The sequence below is a fragment of the Rhinolophus hipposideros genome (genome assembly GCF_964194185.1).
Source record: "Rhinolophus hipposideros genome assembly, chromosome: 11".
NCBI classification, from domain to species: domain Eukaryota; kingdom Metazoa; phylum Chordata; class Mammalia; order Chiroptera; family Rhinolophidae; genus Rhinolophus; species Rhinolophus hipposideros.
The window spans coordinates 17,823,008-17,845,312 of record NC_138057.1 but is presented as its reverse complement, the minus strand read 5'-3'; the positions used below and the strand labels follow the sequence as shown (position 1 = coordinate 17,845,312).

The 22,305-nt window shown below is 39.5% G+C and overlaps 1 protein-coding gene and 1 long non-coding RNA gene across 3 annotated transcripts in view; one reads left to right on the top strand and one right to left on the bottom strand.

Annotated features, from left to right (window-relative positions):
• The window catches only part of LOC308504864 (cyclin-dependent kinase inhibitor 2A-like), a gene marked incomplete at its 5' end in the record, with an annotated part of 37,707 nt that extends 29,414 nt beyond the window's left edge, over window positions 1–8,293 (bottom strand). Inside the window, 2 exons of one of the 2 annotated variants that reach the window (XM_081066283.1) lie at window positions 2,130–5,261; window positions 7,761–8,293. In XM_081066283.1, coding sequence (XP_080922409.1) covers window positions 5,001–5,261; window positions 7,761–7,916 — 417 coding nt within the window. In that variant the 3' untranslated portion in view covers window positions 2,130–5,000. Of the gene's footprint in view, window positions 1–2,129; window positions 5,262–7,760 lie in introns of those variants that run through there. The other variant, XM_081066286.1, reaches the window with a different exon arrangement.
• LOC308504865 overlaps window positions 669–22,305 on the top strand; it is a 280,235-nt gene continuing 258,598 nt past the window's right edge. The window contains exon 1 of the long non-coding RNA XR_013994429.1: window positions 669–4,808. This is a non-coding gene — a long non-coding RNA (uncharacterized lncRNA). The remainder of the gene's footprint in view (window positions 4,809–22,305) is intronic.

The following is a 22,305-nucleotide window of genomic DNA, read 5'->3' as shown; positions in this document are numbered from 1 at the left end:
AGATTCCTCTTATTTTAGGCCTGGAAGTATTTCACAAATCCCATCAGCATGGGAACCATATACAGATTATTTTGGTCTGATTAGTTCTGTTAAAGTACTGACCCATATTCCACCATGCTGCTCCTTTTACTATGCCTTTTGTTGCTTTCTTTTTATCCCATTCTCCAACCTCTTGAAATGGCTGACACGTACATATTTGGGGGACACAGAACTCTTCCTTGACCAGTTGGTTCTTAGTATCACCTGAGCAAAATTTAAGGACCTCAAGTTTCAAAGAACCCAATGGAAGCAAACCAGAAGCTACACACTTAGAAACCGGTCTGTGAAACCTGGGACAGTTGTTTACAGTGAGCTACTCATCTTCTAATGACTTCTTTGACATAGTTTAGTATTCTCTTGCCTTTGCACTTTCTATTCCTTCTAATACCCTCAACCCTTTCTTTTTATTCTAACTCCTACACCAACCCCTTTTAGGTCAGAATCCTTTGTTATATGCTCACTTGAAAATCACTTTTTCTTTCAGAGCACTTATTTTACAAAACTATTGGGTCTACTTGCTTATCCCATTTTAAGAAACATTCTTCTAGTGACTCTGAGTGGCGTGAGAGAAATGCAAAAAGCAATAGGAAAAGTCAGAGGTAAGAAGAAGTGAGACAAGCCTTAAAATTAAACTTAAGTATTTATTTTGCAAAGCATATTTTCTGTCCTAGTTCCTACAAACTTGTCTGTAATTTTCCAACTAACTGGTAGAGGTGGTGCTTATAAAGATTTCCTCCCCTTCTTGGGCTCCAGAATTTTAAAATGTGTCTCTCCTCTTCATTCCTCTATATGTCTTTTCTTGCTTCATACCATGGCAAAATTATTACAAATAAATATTAGAGCCCACTACGGTCAGATGTGCAACAAACTCACAAGGGGTAAAACTTTAGTGATAGTAGAGAACTGAGAAGTAATCGAGTCCAACTCCCACTTTTTATAGATGAGGAAACTGAGTATAATCAAACTTACATTGCTTAATAAGTCACATACTGAATTAGTTGAAGAACCAATACTGGAATCCAGATCTTCCATCTTCCAATCAAATCTTAATTTCTCTTTCCTCCATTTTGCTTTTTCTTCCCTGGGGTTATAAATAGAACAGGAGAAGAGTGAAAGTGTTGTGATTCAACTGTTGTTGCTTCTTCAGGTAATTTTTAAAATTAAAATTTTCTTAAGTATTATCTATCTATCTATCATCTATCTACCTACCTACCTACCTACCTACCTACCTACCTACCTATTATCTACCATCTATCTATCATCTGTTTGTAGCTTAGTAATTGAACACTGTGAAATTACACTAACCTAAAAATTATTTTTTGAGTTTTCACAAAATCATTAAATTGTTTGTTAATAATGAAAACCAAGTAAGCATGTTAGAATTTGATTATTCACTGCTGACATAAACATGAAAGCAGACCTCTTGTACTTTAGGTGACACTGGCTTTCGCATTTGCTCCAGAAGGCAGTCCACAAAGGAGCCTCTTCAGATGGTTTCTGTCATTTTTGCAGATAACTACTTTTACTTGCTTTTCTTTTGGTAGAGTGCCAATGTCTTGAACATTGGAAAAATTATACCCTATTATAAAAATAATCAGCCCCTAGTAAAGCATAAAAGGAAAATAAACATGTTTGTTTTTCTGAAATAATTGAAGCTAATTATTGAGGTGATAATAAAAAATCCCTATTGACTATACATATTAACACAGAGTAGTTTGTTTTTAACGTTTTCCACAAAGGAAGGGCAATGTAGAATCTCAATGTAAGTATAAGTTAAACTAGTTATGTTTATTTGCTTAAGATCAGTTACCTAGCTTCATAAGATAAACTATTTGGTCCTGGATACCATATTGTGTTTACCGTAATACAGAAAGAAAATATAAAAGCATTCCTAGGTACACACTTTCCTAAAGCTCTTTGTAGTTTTATAGATCCCGAGCTGTTGCATTCCTTAGATCTGAAATTACTAATTTTACACATTAGAGCCCAGGAATTTTTTAAAACAGATTTTGCTTTCATGGTAAATCATCCTTGTTTTTTCATCCATTCCCTCAGCTGAAAAGGAAATATGAAAATGAGGCCAAATGAATAAATTATTGAATTCTGAATTTATTTTACTTCCAGATCTTCTTGAAATGAAGGACAGGGAGTAAGATTTGTAGAAACCTTGGTAATATTTTAGACTTAGATACAGAAATTAACATGTATATTTTTCTGTAATTCCACAACGGAGCCAGAAGCAGGGCTTCTGTATAAGAGCTACATTGTTTGTATGTGTCCTTCAAAGTGAAATCTTGAACAGATTTAACAGTGTACATATATATTCAAAAACCAATGTAATATGGTCTGGGAGATCCACAACCAGTTTCTTGTTTTAGTTTCCCTTGAAATCAGATTCCATAATTTCTTTAAATTAGGAATGAAATAACGTTTCATATTTATCTCAAGGATTATTTTTCATTACTCAGCCTCATGCTACTAGCAGATTTGCGTATCTTAGAACTTAAAAAATAAAAGACAGAAGGATGGATTTCATAATCAAATGGAAGATTTTAAATGATCAGTGCTTCTTAGTAATTATAAAGCAACATAAGCTTTAAAAATACTATTTTTGTAGTCAGTAATGACTGGGTGCTTAAGTGATAACTAGAATTGTATTTTCTGTCCTTATGGCTTAATTTGAAAATGGGGATTCCATTACTTTTGTTCCAAAAATGTTGTTTTTAGGTCTTTTTTGGGGGAGGCCATTCTTCATATTGTTGCCATTTAAAAATAGATTTAAAAGAATCTTTTCAGATTTATTAGCTACTATAGAAATAAAACGTATCCTAGGAACTTACCAGGGAGATACCTTACAAGGGAGAAAAAGTGTTTCTGCTTCAAACAAATTTTTAGCTGACTTTATATTTATCATTAATCATTTTGGAGAACAGGGTGGTGCAGTGTGAAAACAAAATAAAAACAAATCATAAGCTTTGGAGCCGGATAAACTTACTTTTCAGTCATGGAATGAATATCTTTTGGCCTTTGACAAGTTCCTTGATATTTCTCTGTCTCATTGTCCTCTTCTGGGCATACCTATCTCCCAGGTTTATTTCAGGTGTTAAATGAGCAAATGTATTTAAAAGTATGCCTGGCACAAGTTATGTGTCAATAATTGCTTATATATTTTCCCCAATAAGATCTACTCTGATTCTCAACTATGCTTTCCCAGTAATATATTTATTTGGGGAATAAAGTATTGATGGAGAAATAAAGATTTTTAAAACTTAGCTCAAAGGTATCCCTTAAAAATCTTTCTAATTTTTCTGTTTGCTCTTCTCTCATTCACACACACACACACACACACACACACACTACATGTATTAATCTTCCAAAGTATGTGTAACCAGCTTTTATAAATTTTGTTGGTAACACTTAACAGTTATTACAAACAATAAGAAATGTGAGCCCCTTTGAGTCTTTAACGTTTCAGAGGAGTTAGTGGTAAATCCACGAACACACATTTTAAAGCCAAATCACCCAGGTCTTGGAGTCCAACCTCTATTGTTTTCTTTTCTTTATTAAAGCAGTGAAGTATTAGTTGTTTCAATGTTGTAATGAATCAAGCAACACTGGAAATTAAATTCCAAAGCAATGCACGTTTAGCAGATATTAAGACATTCCACGAGCCATCATCGTATATGTTAAACAGTTTTATATGCAGTCTATTCTTTTAGCAACGCGTTGGGAAATATCTCGAGATAATTTACTGGGTAAATAAGTGCATTGGTCTCCTAAAAATATTTCATAGTTTGATCCCCTGAGACACTCTAGTAAAGGAAATAGAAAATTTAACAAAGAAATAAATAGTTTAAGAATGAAAGCAATCTAGGCGTTGGCACTGCGCTCTAGCTTCATTTAACAGCTGTAATTCTTACTCATCTCGTTATCAAGGACCCCAGTTACTTTGTAGTTTAAAGTTTCCCCATTAAGTAAGATTGTTGCTGAAGAACAACACAGAGGTACAAATTTTGTCACAAAATCTTTTCAAGTGGCAATTTACAGGGGTGTTTCTGTAACGCATCGTATATAGATGAAGCAAATCATTACAGCTAACCGGTACAGTTGCTGTGGCTACAATCCGCCACTTCATTCCGTTCACGGACATCGGGAACACGGCAGGAATCCCTCCTGGACGGAATCACCAAAAACAAGGTCCTGTCCCTTTCTGAGAGCTGTCCTACATCAGCTTGACCTGAGGATGTTAGAATGTGCGGGCAAATTCGAGGTGGCTCCGCATCGTCGCTTCCCAGTAACTACTGGGATAGGAACTACTATCGTGTGAAGCCCGAGTCTCCAGGGCTCCCGGGGTGTATGGGGGCTTGCACGTCACTTGCTGTGTACCACAAGTACCAAAAAGCATGTAACGCGTTGGGTGCCTGACACCCACTTCCACAGCCCTCCTCTCATCGGGTCCTCAGGCTTCAGGTTTTCCCTCGTAGCCCGAAGCGGGTGGGGGCTTACGCGAGGCGCCTTCAAGACCAGTGGGTAAACCGGCTCACCTACCTCCCACCGGGTGCCAGTCACCGCCGCCTCCCACTCCGCCCCCCACCCCCCCCATCATCTTCTGTGTGATCTGTGTGAAGATCCACAGGACTGCTTAAAAATGCCACTTTTTTTTTTTTGACAGAAATCCCTGCAAAGTAAACAACGCCCGGGAACTAAACATTCCGCTCCACAATCTCGCTGAAATCCACTTGCTCCACCTCTCTGCGTTTGGCTCCACGGTGAGTGTCAAGGGTGGGATCCAGAAAAGAAAATTATTTCCGGTCTGCCCCTTCTTCCTCTTGCGTCGAGTCGAGTCGCCCCAAATGGCTTTTCGGCTTTCCGCCGCTCCACGTTTGCAGCCTTCATTGAACCGAGTTGGGGGTGGGGAACTAGGGAGAAAAGTCGTTGTGGGCGGCGGGGTGCAGCCGCCATCAGTCTCCCGCAGCCGCGCGCAGGTACCGGGCGACCTCGCGGTGGCCCCGCTCCTCAGCGAGATCCACGGGCAGGCGACCCCTGGCATCGCGCACATCCAGCCGCGCCCCCGCTCGGTGCAGCACCAGCAGCGTGTCCAGGAAGCCCTCCCGGGCGGCGTCGTGCACCGGTCGCGCGAGGGTGGTGGGGTCTGCGCAGTTCGGGTCCGCGCCGTGGAGCAGCAGCAGCTCGGCCACGCGGGTGCTGCCCATCATCATGACCTGCGGGAGAGAGCAGAGTGGTCAGGGAGAGGGGACGGCAAGACGTAAGCCTGGGCAGGGAGAGGTAGAGCCATTTCAAAGAAATACCTGTTCCCGCAGTATCCAACGAACGCAGAGGCGCTGGCTCACAAGCCTCAGGAGTCTGGTTAAGCGCCATTGGCTTACGCAATATACTCCTCCCTAGTCCCGAATTTGCCCCGGCTATACTCTTTACTAATAAGAGTTCCATTTTATTCTCCAAACATGCTGAGACAAGAAAGAGCTGATGATACAGTGCTTGTCATCATCGTGAGAAAAAGGAAAAATTTAATTTCCATTTTAACATGGGAATCTATTTTGTTAAATGATTGATAGGCGAAGTTTAAAGGCTTTTAAAGTCTTAAATTATTTCCTTTGCCCTGCCCCACCACCATAATCTGGGTCTAAAAAATATTAGGCAGTCACATATGCTTTAGGGGAGAAAACAAGAAACAACTAAATTTAAAATAAGGTTTACTGTGTTTTGCTGTCGTAGTCAATCCCCTGTGGAAAGCTTTTGCTTTTCAGTTATATATGAATATGTCTGTGTTCATAAATAGAATACAGTCTGACAATTTGACCCAAAATTGGGGATAAAGGGAAAAAGTAAATAGTCGTTTTATAAGATGATGAAACCAAATTATTTGTTTTTAATAACTGGTTCATCATTTAAAGTATTTAAGTAAATGTTATAGAGAAGTGCTAAAGTTTAGAGGGTGAAAATGTAACGTAAAATAAACACTATATTTACATTGCATAAAATTTTATAATGTGCTAGGATTTTATAATGTTAAATAGTAAATATTTTGCTATATAAAAAGAGCTTGGGCTGGCCCCGTGGCTCAGGCTGTTGGAGCTCGGTGCTCCTAACTCCAAAGTCTGCCGGTTGGATTCCCACATGGGCCAGTGGGCTCTCAACCACAAGGTAGTCAGTTCCACTCCTGCAAGGGATGGTGGGCTGCTCCCCCTGCAACTAGCAATGGCAACTGGACCTGGAGCTGAGCTGTTCCCTCCACTACTAAGATTGAAAGGACAACTTGACTTGGAAAAAACAAAAAAGAGCTTATGTGTTAGCAGTTGAATCAGAACAATGCATAACTTAGAAAAAGGATGTTTTGAGCAGTAATCCTATAAGCATCCATTTGTATACATGTACATTATACAAGCATTTACTTTCTTATTTTAACAATAAAACAATTTTTGATAACTAAATGTCCAAAATGGAGTTATTTGTTCTTGTGACTTTGTGTTTTAAAATGTACCATGCTTGAAACTAATACAAAATAATACTGAATGTTAACTGTAATTGAAAAATAGAAATACAATGTACCATGCAATTGAAAGATAATATATATATACATATATAGTTTCATGAACATTAGAAACATCCATTTCTCCCTTTAAAACCATATGTTCTCATTTCTACTAGTGATATAAAGGCTACTTCACATGTAGAGAAGAGGGAAAAAAGTGGTTCTTAATATCTCAGGAAATGTTAAGTTAAAACTATAAATAAAACCTCTTTACATTATTAATATAATTTTAAGTCTTTAAGAACTACTTTACCATATTTTAATCGCTTTAAACTATCCCTTATTTCTAACACTTTTCTAAGAATTCAAAAGGAATAGCACTTTTTTCCCATAAAATCTACACTTTATTAAGGTTCCTTAATAAAAGCTTGGTTCTGGAAGGTGACGTGAGGTGAATACTATTATAATATATACTATATAAATATGACCATAATAGTCAACAGTATAGCACAAAAACATTACCTTAGATTTTAAAATACTTAAAAGTATATCAGTGCTAATTAAAATGTTATTAATAGTTATACATATTGAATAAACACATTTTAACAGTGAAGAAGCTAATTATTTATGAAGACTCGTCCATTTTAAAGGGACCTGACAGTTGCTGCGGGAATGCTCTTGTAATCCAAGTATTCAGTATGATGATTAAACAGTACAAATCCATAGAAGCATTTTTCTTATGTAACACTCAAGAGACACTGCTAACGTAAAGGGAATTAAGTACTGTGGTTGAAGAATCCTGTTTTGGGTCCTTTGCATTTACTTCGCCTCCATAAAGAAAGAATACAAAGATTTTCACATCGCAGCTTAAAAAAGTTCACGGTGCATTGTCCCCCCCCCCCACCGTACTATGATTTTTGCATGACTCCCTAAATCCAATCCAGCCTGCGTAACCTGTAATTTATCTCTATGGCTGAAAGACATGCAAAGCAGTTCTCCCCCAAATAAACGTTCCCTTTGCCCTTCCCTCCCTAATTGATCATGAGAAGGGAGAAAAAAATACTGATATTTTTTCCACCATTAAAAAGAATACCAAACTGAAGCAGTGGGTTTTTCATTCCCTTTCTTGAGAGACACAGTGGAGACCTAGGTCCCCGACGCGTCCCACGGAGGCCACCCTCCCTCATTCGTGCGCCCCCTGCCGGCGAGGCCCCGGGGCCCCAGCTACCTGGATCGGGCGCCTCCCGAAGCAGTTGACTCTGTTGGGCTCCGCACCGGCTTCCAGGAGCTGCCGCACGATTTCCACTTGCCCCCGCGCCGCGGCGCTGGCCAGGCCCGCATCACCGTCGCCACCACCGCCCAGGCCCTTGTCCTCCTCCCGCATTTCGCAGCCCCCAGACGCCAAGTGGCCGGGAGGATCCACCGCCGGCCTTGAGCTCCGCGACACTGCTCCCTCCCTCCCCTCCTCTCCGGGGCGCCTCTCTCCTCGGCAGGAGAGCTCAGCTCAGCTCAGCGTCAGTCCCCTTTCGCGGTCCTTCTGTGCCTCGCGGGCGCGGGAGATGGCCAAGCGGCCGGTCGCGAAGCCGGGCTTTTCCCGGCGCCCGCGAATCAGCGGATGCTCGCGGCTCGTTCCCAGGAAAGGCGGCGGGGGCGGCGCAGCTGAGCGCAAAGCCGCTCCGGCCGCCGAGAGCGGGCGCGTTGCAGCGTCCGGACTCACTGCGGAGCTTCGCTCCGGCAAAGAGGACAGGCGGCCAGGAGTGAAACGGTTCCCAGCTGGGCGGCCGGGCTGGCCTCTCCCCACCCCCTTAGGCCCCGCCCGCTGTCCAGCCCGCCGGCTCGCCCGCGTCCCGCTGCCGCCGGGAGGCCGGACCCGCCGCCGACGCTCCGGATGACGACGGTAGGGGCGGGGGAGCCAGCGCAGGCCGCGCTGGGACGCATGCGCCAGGCTGCGGGCGGGCCGAGGCCGCTGCGCCGCTCTCCCGGGGTCCAGCGAAGCCAGGGCTGCGTTTTTGGAAACGCGGAATCGGTGCATTCAGCCCCTCCTTCCAGCAGGCGGAGTAGAGGATTTTCATTCCTTCTGCCTCGGGCTCGCTGGTTTCACGCTGGAAACGTTAGTCGCTCCCTGTGGAATCAAATGGCTGAGAGAAAGGCATTTAAAATAACTCTTTCTTAAGATGTCTGACAGTGACAGCTCTGCACCTGTCGTGCAGGTTAAAGCATCCCCAGGCAGCACTTGAACTTCATAGCTTCACGTCTTGCATCAACCTTAGCAATTTTCTTTTGGGTGTGTCTTCCTATTGGAGTCAGTCAAAAATCAGTTTCAGTGAAATGTTCTGAGAATCCTGTCTTGAAGTTGGTTTATATTCTTTTCGCCTTTGAGTTATGGGTACAATCATAAAAAAAAAAACCAACAAAACAAAACTACTTCTGAGATTGACAGTGGCAATCTGGTAAATGTAAGATACTTAAAATATGTATTTTAAGAATCTGAGATTCCGGTTTCATGATATTTGGACAGTTTATTTTTGTTTGCACTCTTACCTATTTAAACCCACCTCAGCAAGTATTTGATTTTTATTCGTCATGAGTAATAAAGGAAATTTATACAGTAATAATGAAACATAATAAAACAGGGGCGTGGTGCTGGCTCTGTCATTAAACAGGTTGAACCTGTCATTAAATCCTCTTCTGAAGATTTAAAGGCCAAGTGCTTTTCTTCCTAATCTTCCAAGGTGAGTTTGAATTAACACATGCATTGCTTTAAAGATTTAAAAAATTATAGCTGATGCTTGATTGAAATAGGAAGAAAACCACAAGTTATGTATCTGTTGCCTAAAAACGTTGGTGAGGAACTATATGGAAGTGGGTCTTTCCTAACACTGAAGAGTTCTTATTTACAACATCATTTTTTTGGTTCAGAATGCCAAGGAGCAAGACAATCTTAAAGGGAGGGCAATTGCTTGCTTATTCACAAATGAAAGACTCCACCTGTTTTTTCTAGCATGCCTTAGCTAGGACTCCCTCTCCTCAAACCACTGTAGAATGAGGAAGAGCTCTTTAAAGCCTGGGGGAGGGGCATGGAAGCGGTGGTTAGAGCTGAAGAGATATTGAATGATCCTCAACAGAGTGGAAATCTACTTGGGTGGGGAAGAGAAGGTGGCAGCATTAATAACATTTTTTTTTCTCTCTCACCCTACCTCAATTTCTTAGTTTTCAGTTTCTTAATTGCTCTAACTTTCACACTTATTTGACCCTCTACTTTTACCTGGAAAAACAAACTGTCCTTTTGTTTATTGATGGTGGCTCCTTTCTTTGATCTGGTTGGAGAAATAGAAGTTTACTTTTGAATGAAAGCATCAATGGGCTGTTTTTATCTGGTTCTTGGCAAAAGCACGCAGTGTATCGGGGATTACAGGTATGTAGGTAGGGTGGAAGAAGGAAGAGGAAAGATGGACAGCAGGAAGGCAGAGTCTTTGAAATGGATGGCATTGTTTCTTTGGTAGTCACTCTCAGGGGCTGAGTCATCAGACAGATACAGGTGGAAGAGGTGGCAAATGAGCTCAGTCCAGAATATCTTTATCAGAACAGCCTAGCATCTCTGAAATTTAGTGCACAGCCGAATGTAACAAGGCAGATTGCCTTTTAAAGGAGGGTTGTTGGGACCTTCCTTCTAATGGATGCAGTAATTAATTTAGTTCATCATGTCCTATATTCCAGGAATCTACAGTTGAATAAGATATAGGTCCTAGCTTTTAAGAAACTCTCCCTAATGGCAATCAAAACTACGAAATAAAAAATTTCAATTTAATGTGACAACTTTACTGAGAGATGTGTCTACAGGGTACTTGGGGAGTAAGGAAGAAGGGAACTTAACTCTCAATGGAGGTGCAAGGAAAGTTTCTTAGAGGAATTGCCAGCTGAAGAGAGTTTCTAAAGAATGCATTGTAAATTAACTGTTTCCTGTGTTCTCGCCTTGGATTTTTCTGAAACTCTACAAAAAAGTTAGGAAAAGATAGCCTGAGACAATGTTTGAGCCACCTTCTTTAGTGGTATGCATGGCTAAAGTGTCAGAAAAAACATACAAACTATTTGGATTTGATAAGGAGATGGAAGATAATTGTTTTTTGTTGAAGGAGACTTAGATAAAGAGTGGTAAGATAGGGAAAAAGCTAATGGGCAGAGTGACCGAGACTCTTCCACAAGACAGATATATGAGCTCCGCAAAACAAGTTGGCTAGAAAAGAACTTTGGGCGGGGCAAGTGTTGTCAGGGGTATGCGCGATGACTAGCACCACGGACAGCGCTTCCCTGCTTAACGTATCTGGGTGGTCCTAATACATTCCAGATTGAGAATCCCTGAGGAAGCTTCAGACTTGATCCTCCAAAGCCTCTTCTCCCCTGAAATTCAAATGAAAACACATAGAAGCTCAACGGACTTCTTTACAAAACCATCATGCTCAACCTGGCTTCCCAATATTATTGGATGATCTAATATTCTCAATGTAAAGAATATTAACTATCCTCTATATTTAAAAGAAGAGAAATTACACTTATTGTCTACTCTGTTGCAAGTGCTTTATGAGTGTTATTTCATTTAACCCTCATAAAACGCCTATGCAACATGCATTAGTATCTCAATTTTACTGACAAGACAAAAGGATCAGAGAAGTAACTTGCATAGTAGCAATGTTGTTGGAGGTAGGGTCTAACCTGTGTAGCTTTGGAGCATCTAGTCTTTACACTACATAGTGTTTTTAGCAGCTGTCGTGGTAGGCTTAACTGGAAAAAAAGTGCAATAAACTGGCTTATAATTATTTTCCAGTCTCCACTGTGTTTTCCAGATGGCTCACCTCATAGCACACCCTGAACAGACTTCAAAGATGACATTTCATGTGTAATACAATAGCACATTTGTCTTGGACAATAGAGTAAGATAATGAAACATTTTACCTCTCCCTGAAACCCAGCTGTCTCTAGGATGAAACACAACCTGTTGTTAATGCTTTAAACACATTTAAGAGATGGAATGGATGAGAACATAATGGGGAGCTGAAACTTAGAATTGTCACAGCAATGCCTTTTAATAGGGTAGACAATTTATAAGCAAGAAGAGAGAGAAAGTAAACAGTAAATTGGCATAGCATTTTGGATGTAAATAAAAGGGAATGAGTAGAGGCAGTTCCAATATTATAAATAATGTAGATCTCTAGTGATAATGTTTATATTCTAGTTGGTGAAACTACATATGAACTCACTATAAAAATGTTAATAGAATCAGTCGAATGACCAAAAGAAGTACTGACATAACTTGTATATGGTTGGATTCAAGACAGTGTTTCTCAGTGGGGAGAAAAGAAAATTCAGAATCACTTGTGAGGCTTTTTCAAACTATATGTGACCCATCTCCCACCAGGAGGCTTGATTCTCTATTTCATCAGTTGAGGTTTATTGCTCCAGGATCCACAATGTATCTCCTTCCATTTGTGTTTCTTAAGATTAATATCATGGTGGACATAGTCATCATTTTAGTATCTGTATTAGTTTCTTAAGACTGCAATGACAAAATACCACAAATTGGTGGCTTAAACAACCGAAATTTATTTTCTTACAGTTTTGGTTTCTCCTGAGGCCTTTCTCCTTGGCTTACGCATGGTCACTCTCCAGCTACTTCTTTACATGGTCATCCTGTGTGTGCTCAAACCCCTGGTATCTCTTTGGTGTGTCCAAATTTTCTCTTATAAGGACACTAGTCAGTGTTAGGGCCCACCCCAACAGCCATATTTTATGTTAATCACCTCTTTAAATGCCACACTTCAAATATAGTCATATTCTGAGATACTGAGGTTTAAAGATTTAACATACGAATTTTTGGAGGGAAGTACACAATTCATTCCATAACAGTCTCCTCCAATTTTTACACATATAACTTTTCATTTATTTTAAACTGTTATTAATAATTTATTTATTTGAATAAAGATAAACATAAGGTCAACAGATTGAAATTGGTTGAAACTTATACCAGTCTTTTCTATCTCTTTTAATCTATAGGTTTCCTTCTATCTTTCCTTCCCCCCACCTTTTCTTTCAACTTATTTATTGCAGGAATTGAATTGCTAGTTCTGTAGTTTTCTGAAGTCTGGACTTTGCAGAATGCTACTGCATGATGACATTTAACATTTTTCTCAGTCACCAGCATTTCTTGTAATTTATTATTTAGATGTAGAGTCTGTATGTGATTTAGGTTTGATATTTTGGCAAAAATACTTCAGAGGTAGCATTATAAATGTTCACCAAAGAGGCATGTAACCTGATTGTCTCTCTATGATTCTAGAAGCCATTGATATGTGAGAGGATGAGTTATCAGAAACCATTTTCTCAAAGTAGAGATAGTTGCTGGGAGCTTCATTGCCTGAAGATTATGCTGAAAAGATCAACAAATTGAGTTTTGCTTTATCTTAATGTTTTTGAAGATTTTACTTAACATAAATATTTAAATAAATAAACGTATTTAATTTGCTTTTTTTTTTCAGAAACGTGTTATTTCTGAACTATGCTTAATAACCTTTCATTAGGGATAATTCATATTTTTCTGATAAAGCATATTTTCCTTCCAGGACTCTTGCATAAAACACACTCTACAAAATGTAGAAAATATTCAATATTATTTTATGTTAATTTCATGTGTAAAGCATAGTAGTTAGACATTTGTGCAATTTAAGAAGTGATTCCCCCTGACTAGTATAGTACTCACTTGGCACTATACATAGTTATTACCATATTATTGACTACATTTCCTATGCTTTACTTTATATCCCCATGAATATGTTGTAACTACCAATCTGTATTTCTTAATGCCTTCATCTTATTCACCCTGCTCTCCAACACCCCTCCCATCTATCACCCTGATAAATCTAGTACCCATCTGACACCATATATAGTTATTACAATATTATTGGCTATATTCCTTATGCTATACCATAATCCCCATGACTACTTTGTAACAACAAATTTGTACTTCATAATCCCTTCCCAATTTTCACCTACCCCTCAAACCTCCTCCCAACTGCCAACCATCAAAGTATTCTCTATCTATGAGTGTGTTTCTGTTTAGTTTGTTTATTTCTTTCTTTCGACTCCACATCTAAGTGAAATCACATTGCATCTGTCTCTTTCTACCTGACATTCTCCACTCCGCACAATACCCTCCAGGTCCATCTATGCCACGGTGGAATGCAAAACCCATTCCCTTTCATGGCCGAGCAATATTGTATTGTATATGTGTACCACCTCCTCTTTATCCTTTCATCCATCGATGGACACCCAAGCTACCTCCACATCTTGGCCATTGTAAACAATGCTGCAATGAACATAAGGATACACATGTCCCCTCAAAGTTGCATTTTGGGTTTCTTCGGATAAATACCCAGAAGTGGGATTACTGGGTCCTTTTTTAATCTCTTGCTATAGTCTTTGTTTTAAAGCCTTTTTTGTCTGGTATAAATATTGCTGCCCCAGCTTTTTTAAACTTCTATTTTCATGAAATAACTTTACTTTCCATCTATGTGTGTCTTACAACCTGAAGTGAGTCTCTTATAGGCAGTATATGTAAGGGTTTTGTTTTCTTATCCATTCAGCCACTCTGTGGTTTTGATTGCAGCATTTAATTCATTTACATTGAAAGTAATTGTTGATAGATTGTAGTTATTGCCACTTTATTATTCATATTTTTTAATCTTTTTTTTCCTGTCTTAAAGAAGTCCCTCTAACATTCCTTGTAATACTGGTTTGGTGATGATGAACTCCTTTAGCTATTTCTTGTCTGGGAAGCTCTTTATCTGTCCTTCAATTTTAAATGATACCCTTGCTGGGTAGAGTAGTCTTGGTTGTAGATCCCTGCTTTTCATCACTTGGAACATTTCCTGCCAATCCCTTCTGGTCTGCAAAGTTTCTGTTGAGAAATCATCTGACAATCTTATGGAGGCCTCTTATAAGTAGTAGTTGCCTTTCTCTTGCTGCTTTTAGGATTCTCTCTTTGTCTTTAACCTTTGCTATTCTAATGATAATGTGTCTTGGTGTGCACCTGCTTAGGTTCATGTGGTTTGAAAATCTCTGCACTTCCTGGGCTTGTATGTCTATTTCCTTCACCAGGTTAGGGAAGTTTTCAGTCATTATTTCTTCAAATAGATTCTCAATCCCTTGCTTTCTCTCTTCTTCTTCTGGTACTCTTATAATATGAATGTTGTTATGCTTGATGTTGTCCCGGAGGTCTCTTAAACTGTCCTCATTTTTAAAAATTCTTTTTTTCTTTTTGCTGTTCCAATTGGGTATTTTCTGCTATCTTGTCATCCAAATTGCTGATTTGATCCTCTGCTTCATTTAGTCTGCTTGTGTGTCCCACTGGTACATTCTTCATTTTAGTTAATGGATTCTTCACTTCTGACTGGTTCTTTTTTATGGTTTCTATGTCTTTCTTTCTTTCTTTCTTTCTTTCTTTCTTTCTTTCTTTCTTTCTTTCTTTCTTTCTTTCTTTCTTTCTTTCCTTCCTTCCTTCCTTCCTTCCTTCCTTCCTTCCTTCCTTCCTTCCTTCCTTCCTTCCTTCCTTCCTTCCTTCCTTCCTTCCTTCCTTCCTTCCTTCCTTCTTCTTGATATTTCTTTGTTGAAGTTCTTGCTAAGTTTCTTGAGCATCCTTATAACCATTGTTTTGAACTCTGTCTCTAGTAGGTTGCTTGCCTTCATTTCATTTAGTTCTGTTTCTGGAGTTTTCTACTGTTCTTTAATTTGGGATATATTTATTTCCTCATTTTGGCTGTCTCTCTGTGTTTGTTTCTATGTATTAGATAGATCTGCTATGTCTCCCAGTCTTGCCGGATGGCCTAATATAGTACCTGTGGGGCCCAGTTGCAGAGTCTGCCTGGTCATCTGCTCTGGGTGTTTTAGGAGTGTCCCTTGTGTGGGTTATGTGTGACTTCCTGCTGTAGTTTAGCCTTGATTGCTATGGGCATGTCAGTGAGTGGGATTGACCCTCAAGCTGACTGGCTGTGGGGTTTGGCCACGTCCATAGCTTATGGGCTGCTGTGCAGAGGGCTTATCATACAGAACAGGATTTGCCCCAGCAGGCTCTGGTACCTGTTGAGACTTCCCTTTGTGTGTGCCACTTGTGGGCTAATTGGGAGGTTCTCTGCTGTAGTCTGAAGTCAGCCTCCAAGTATGTTGGTTTTGGTGCCTCTTGGGAGGGGTCCTGTACAGGGCCAGGTCAGCCACTGCCTGTGACCAGCTGGGGACTACCTGGTAGGAGCTACAAAGTGATCCACGGTTGGTCATTGCCTGTACTGGACCTGGAGGTGCATGGGAGAGGTCATGCTGTGAATTGAGGATGGCTGCCACCAGTACGAGGTCTGGGGTGGCTCCACAAAATGCCAGGACACACTGAGGCCCACTGCCAGCTGCTGGCTCTTGTAAGGTTCAGCCTCTGATAAAACCTCGTGTGGTACAGAGTACGGTGTGGCAGGGTCTCAGTGAGTCACTAGAGTGGAGCAAGCGGGCTCACCAGGCCAAGCAGATTCCAATTTGGCCATAGGTGTGGGAGAGGGCTCAACACAGGCAAGATGGCTCCCGCCTGCTAGCTGCACAGGAGAAGGATCACACACAGGGAAAACAAGGACTATCTTCCAGTCCTCGCTCCAAAGCTACACTCCTCAATCTGCCCCCTCTATGTCTCTGACGTTCCTTCTTCCCGTGTCACTGCCCTTCCACGGGAACCTGGGGTGAATGCCTGCGAGCTAGTCTGTGCACAGGTCTTTTATGAGGATGCCTGGGTTTCCTGGAGCCTTCCGTCTCACCCAGACAGTTGGAATCCCCATAGTTTTTCACAGCCAGAGGTTGTGGGGGTTCCTCTTCCTGGCACCAACATTCGGGCCTGGGAAGGCTGGTGTGCAGTTGAGGTTTCCTTCTCCTCTAGGGGGAACTTCTGTGGCAGAGATATCCTTCCTGGTTCTCAACCGCCACATGGAGGTTTGGGTCCTGCCCATTTCTCATCTCCACCCTTTCTACCAGTCTCCATGTGGCTTCTGTTTTATATCCTTAGTTATAAAACTTCTCTTCAGCCAGACTTCAGATGTTTCTCCAGTTTATTATTCTGTAATTTAGATGTAATTTTGATGTGTTCATGGGATGAGGCAAGTACAGCATTTACCTACTCTGTCATCTTGAATCCAGGCCTACAAAATGTAGTGAATTTTAAAAATATTTTTAAATTTTGGGGCACTTCTTTGTTGAAAATTTTTATGCACACATACACACACACACACACACAAACACATGTACATACAAGGTCTGACAATTAAGTTTGTAAGCGTGCCACCGTGTGCTTTCATTGGCAGCACTGTACAAACAGCTCGATAAGATTTCATAACCGTTTTACATATATCAGTATCTCAAGCTGTGTTTGTGTCGATGTGTGGTGGTGTCTTGCTGAGTGGCATTTTTATTGTTGTTGTGTGTTTTTGTGTGCCATTGAAAGAATGTCTGAGCTTGAATTAGAGCCACGAACAAACCTTAAATTTCTGGTTACACTTGGCAAGAGTGGAAATGAAATCATATTAGTCCAAGTTTATGGGGATAATGCTGTGAAGAAAATGGCAGTGTACAAATGGATTAAACATATTTCTGAGAGGAGAGAATGTGTCACTGATGAGGACAGCTGGTAATGAGCAGAACTGACGAAAACACTGCAAAAATTCATTGAATTGTGTCTCAAAATCGTTAGCTGACTGTGAGAAGCATAGAAGACCAAGTAAACATTGATAGAGAAACAGTGAGGAAATCTTAACTGAAAATCTTGGCATGAGAAAGGTGTGTGCAAAAATGGTCCTGAAGGAGCTCACCGATGAACAAAAGCAAAGGAGAGTCGAAGTTTAAGACCTTTTGGAGAGATAAGACGATGTTTTGGGCCATGTTATCACTGGTGATGAAACATGGATGTACTGATACGACCTTGAAACAAAGCGTCAGAGTGCACAATGGAAGTCAGTTAATTCTCCGTGACCAAAAATGTTCCGTCAGTCCAAATCAAGAATCAAAACGATGTTGCTAATCTTTTTTGATACCAGAGGGATAATTCATTATGAATTTGTACTAACTGGACAAACAATTAACCAAGTTTATTATTTGGAAGTACTGAAAAGGCTGTGTGGAAAAGTTAGACTAAAACAATCTGAACTTTTCGCCAACAGTTCATGGCTCTTGCATCATGAGTGTGCCAGCTCACACTGCACTGTCTCTAAGGGAGTTTTTAACCAGTAAACAAATAACTGTATGAGAGCACCCTTCCTACTCACCTTATCTGGCCCCCAATGACTTCTTTCTTTACCCGAAGATAAAGGAAATATTGAAAGAAAGACATTTGGATAACATTCAGGACATCAAGGGTAATACTATGACAGCTCTGATGGCCATTCCAGAAAGAGTTCCAAAATTGCTTTGAAGAGTGGACTAGGCACTGGCGTCTGTGCATAGCTTCCCTAGGGGAGTACTTTGAAGGTGACCGTAGTGGTATTCAGCAATGAGGTATGTAGCACTTTTTATAGGATGAGTTCGTGAACTTAATTGTCAGATCTTGTATCTCGTATCTTAGAATCAATTGACTTAAAGTTTTGATTAATCTGAGATGCTGTGGATCCAGTCCTATATTCAAGTTCCCATCTTCATGAGCCATTGTGAATGGAACCTGGATTTATTTTTCTCTAATCTTAAATTGTTGCTATTGTGTAGATCCAATCATACCACAGAGACATAGTCAGATAGTTAACTTTCGAATTGCAAAATAGAGTACATATTCAGACTTGAAGGGCCTTGGAAGAGGAATGTTATCTCCATTTCTATTCACTCTTTAATTTTCTGTAATCTGACTTTCACTCAGAATCTGGGTAACCAATTGCCAAAGTAACCAATGACTTTCTTGTTGCTAGATCCAGTAATCTCATTCTTCATCTCCCTGTAGTTTCTTCTCTGTAGCTTTGATCCTGGTGGCCTCTTTTTTTCTTGTTGCTCTCAACTTTCTTGCATCTTATGAAACCATTCTCTCATATTTTACTGATAATATATGTCATGCATGTGGTGTAAATAATACCAACATGTTTATATCCTCCTAAAAAGATAATCTACATTTAGTTCATCCCTATTTTTAGTACCAAGGCTAAAATAAAATATTAAATTGTTATCTAACTGTAAAATAGTTACTCATCCAATAAAAAATTGGTACACTGGGGCCAGCCCGGTGGCTCAGGCGGTTAGAGCTCCGTGCTCCTAACTCTGAAGGCTGCCAGTTCGATTCCCACATGGGCCAGTGGGCTCTCAACCACAAGGTTGCCAGTTCAATTCCTCGAGTCCCGCAAGGGATGGTGGGCTCCGCCCCCTGCAACTAAGATTGAACTCGGCACCTTGAGCTGAGCTGCCACTGAGCTCCCGAATGGCTCAGTGGTTGGAGCGCATCCTCTCAACCACAAGGTTGCCTGTTGGACTCCCTCAAGGGATGGTGGGCTGCGCCCCCTGCAACTAACAACGGGCAACTGGACCCGGAGCTGAGCTGCGCCCTCCATGACTAAGACTGAAAGGACAACAACTTGACTTAGAAAAAAAGTCCTGGAAGTACACACTGTTCCCCAATAAAGTCCTGTACCCATTCCCCAATAAAAAAAAAAAAATCTTTCAAGAAAAAAACACCACAGAGTTCCTAAAAAAAAAAAAAATTGGTATACTAAGTATCAGATACTGTGTGCTACATACAAGTGATGAACATATCGTAGAGTATTAATTGCAAAACATGGTAACTGCCCATGAAATAAAAGTCCTGGATGCTGTGTGAATGCATAGTGATGAAGCTGATCTAATCTGGTGATCAAGGAATTCAAGGGATATTTGAGTTGAGATCTACAGGATTATGTTGGTGTTAACTAACCAAAGGAATGGGGCAATAGTTGCAAGGAGGAACATTCCAAGCTGAAGGAACTGCATGTGGCAGACTCCGAGGTGGGAGGAACCATTGGCATACTGAAGCAATTATGGTTAGAGCATAGGAAATGGAGGAGGAAAGTATGGCTGGCTGGGATTGTTGTGGAGCTGTATGGTAAGAACTTTTATTTTTATTTTAAGAAAAAGATAAGCCATTGATGTTTTTAAACAGAGAAGTGATGTCATCAAATTTTCAGTTAAATTAAAGAAAAATCACTTTAGTTGCATTTTGGAGAATGGTTTGGAGAAGAAGCAAGAGTGGATACTGGTGGGCCAGTAGTTCAGAGGATAGGTTTTGATAGTTTGGACTAAGGTGTTTGTACCCAAGATGGAGAGAAATAGAATGTTTTAAGATATATTTAAAGAAGAACTTCAACAGAACTTAGCAATAAACTTGCGATGGCAAATGAGGGAGTGGAAGGTATTCGAAAGGTTTGTACAACTGGAGAAGCTGGGGATCACGGTCACCAAAATAGGGAACACTGGCTGAGGATGCAGTTTGAAGGGAAGATCATGAGTTCAGGTTCAGGGAGCTTGAACTTGAGACATGGTGATATCTGTAGGCAGAGATGTCCAATGACAGTTAGAGACATGGGTATGGAGTGCAGAAAGGAGTGCATATTCCTAATTTAGACTAATTTATACTAACAAATGTAGAAATGAAAATTTCTGGCATCATACATTTTAGCATAGAAGATTAGCTTATTTTTCAGGAAAAAAAATAGTATAAGCTATAGTGTTTAATCCTAGGAATTAATTCCAAAACTTTTCCAGCAAAAAAACACCTTGATAATATATGTTGATGCTACCTTTTCCATCTCTAAATTTGCTTAATTCTTGTGAAGACATTTTTCATATTTCTTTACATGGTTAATGCTTTTTCATTTTAAAATTATAGGCTTTACATTATCTTTGACTACTTACATGTAAGGACCAGTTCCCAAGACATACTCATAAATACAGTTCACATTCAAACTTAGAATAAATCAGTTGACAAAAAATTAGTGAATTACTGGGTTTCCCTGAAAATAAGACCTAACCAGACAATCAGCTCTGATGCATCTTTTGGTGAAAAAATTAATATAAGACCCGGTCTTAGTTTACTATAATATAAGACCGGGTCTTACATAATATAAGGTAATATAATATAGTGTAATGTAATGTGATGTAATATAATGCCGGGTCTTATATTAATTTTTGCTCCAAAAGACTCATTAGAGCTGATTGTCCAGCTAGATCTTATTTCTGGGGAAAGGGTACATTCAGAAAGAATGCCAGAAGTTTTTCTAAAAATTTTCTCTCTATATTCATTCTTACCAAGTGAAAAACAAACTGAACAAAACAATATTATTTGAGTCACCTAAAAATAATATCCTTTATGAATGAGGAATGCTTTTTTCATGGTTGTTCTTTTCTGTGTACAAGTCTGCATTAATTATTCAATTCATCTAATGGCCATTCAACAAATATTTATTGAGTGTCTCTTATGTGCCAGGCACACTCCTCTAGGGCCTTAAAATACACCTGTGACAAAATAGTAAAAGATCCCTGTCCTCGTGGCTTTTACATTCTAGCAGGGGCAGCAATTTCTGTTGACAAGGTAATCACATTATAGAAATAACACTGAAAAGAGGTTATTCCTTATTGAATATGCTTCATGTTTTATACTACATGACCAGACATACAAAGCTTGGCTTATAAGAAATCAATACTCACATCACATAAAACTTTTAAAGTAATTTTTGTTATATGAATCAATAATAAAACAATTTTCTCAGTAATCATAAACCAAATGTGAAGTGATTGTTCATCTCAGAGAAACTGGTGAAGTTAAAATAAAAGTTTCAAGAAACAGACCTTGGTTTCAAAATAAGGCACATTAGGTTTAAGTTTTTAATTTTGCTATGCCCACATTAAATGAGTACTCATAACTGAGTGTTGAAAAACTGGATATAGTTATAAACCAAGGCAAAGTTGAAATGAAAGTTTAAAAAAAATGATCATAAGTCAAAATTAGTATCATTATGATGACAGTTTTGGATTTTAATTTTGATACCTCAGTCTTAAATTGTATTTGATGTGGTTATAAACCTAGGCAGTGTTAAAATGAAAGTTTCAAAATAAATTAAAATCAAGAGTTAGCAAAAACATAATCAACATAAAGCCAATTTTAGGATTTTAAATTGGAAACTCTAATTTCAAATAAGCACTTGAAATTTAACAGTGAAGTATTATATATGTTTATAAAACAATGTTACTGATTTTGATGTATAGTTTGTAAAATATTTTATAATCACATGTAATATCATCTTAGAAAATTGTGCCATGATAGACCTGAGTTGATTAAAAATATCCAACTCCTTTCCTTGGCATGATACAAATAAATCACTAAGTAATAATAACAATGATAAAAATAAATGACAATATCACCATATACCTATAAATCTCTTACGGATTGTTTGATTATGGAATAATAAAATTTTAACATTGCCATATTTTCAAAATAATTTTTCTCTAACTGGCTTAATTTGGGACAATTTGAGCATCAAAAAGAATACTGATACAATTTAAACCACCCTAAAGTAAAAAAAAGTTATCCATAGAAGGGGGCAAGGTTCTCTTTTTCCAGAGGGTGGCAGCTGGTAAATATAAAGTAAATACTAGTGTTAGAAAATCACCATATTATGTCTCCCAAGGGATCCCAATAGACTGTGGTTGGGGAGCAGAATAGTCTCATCATATCATTGCAAAGATTTATTTATTAA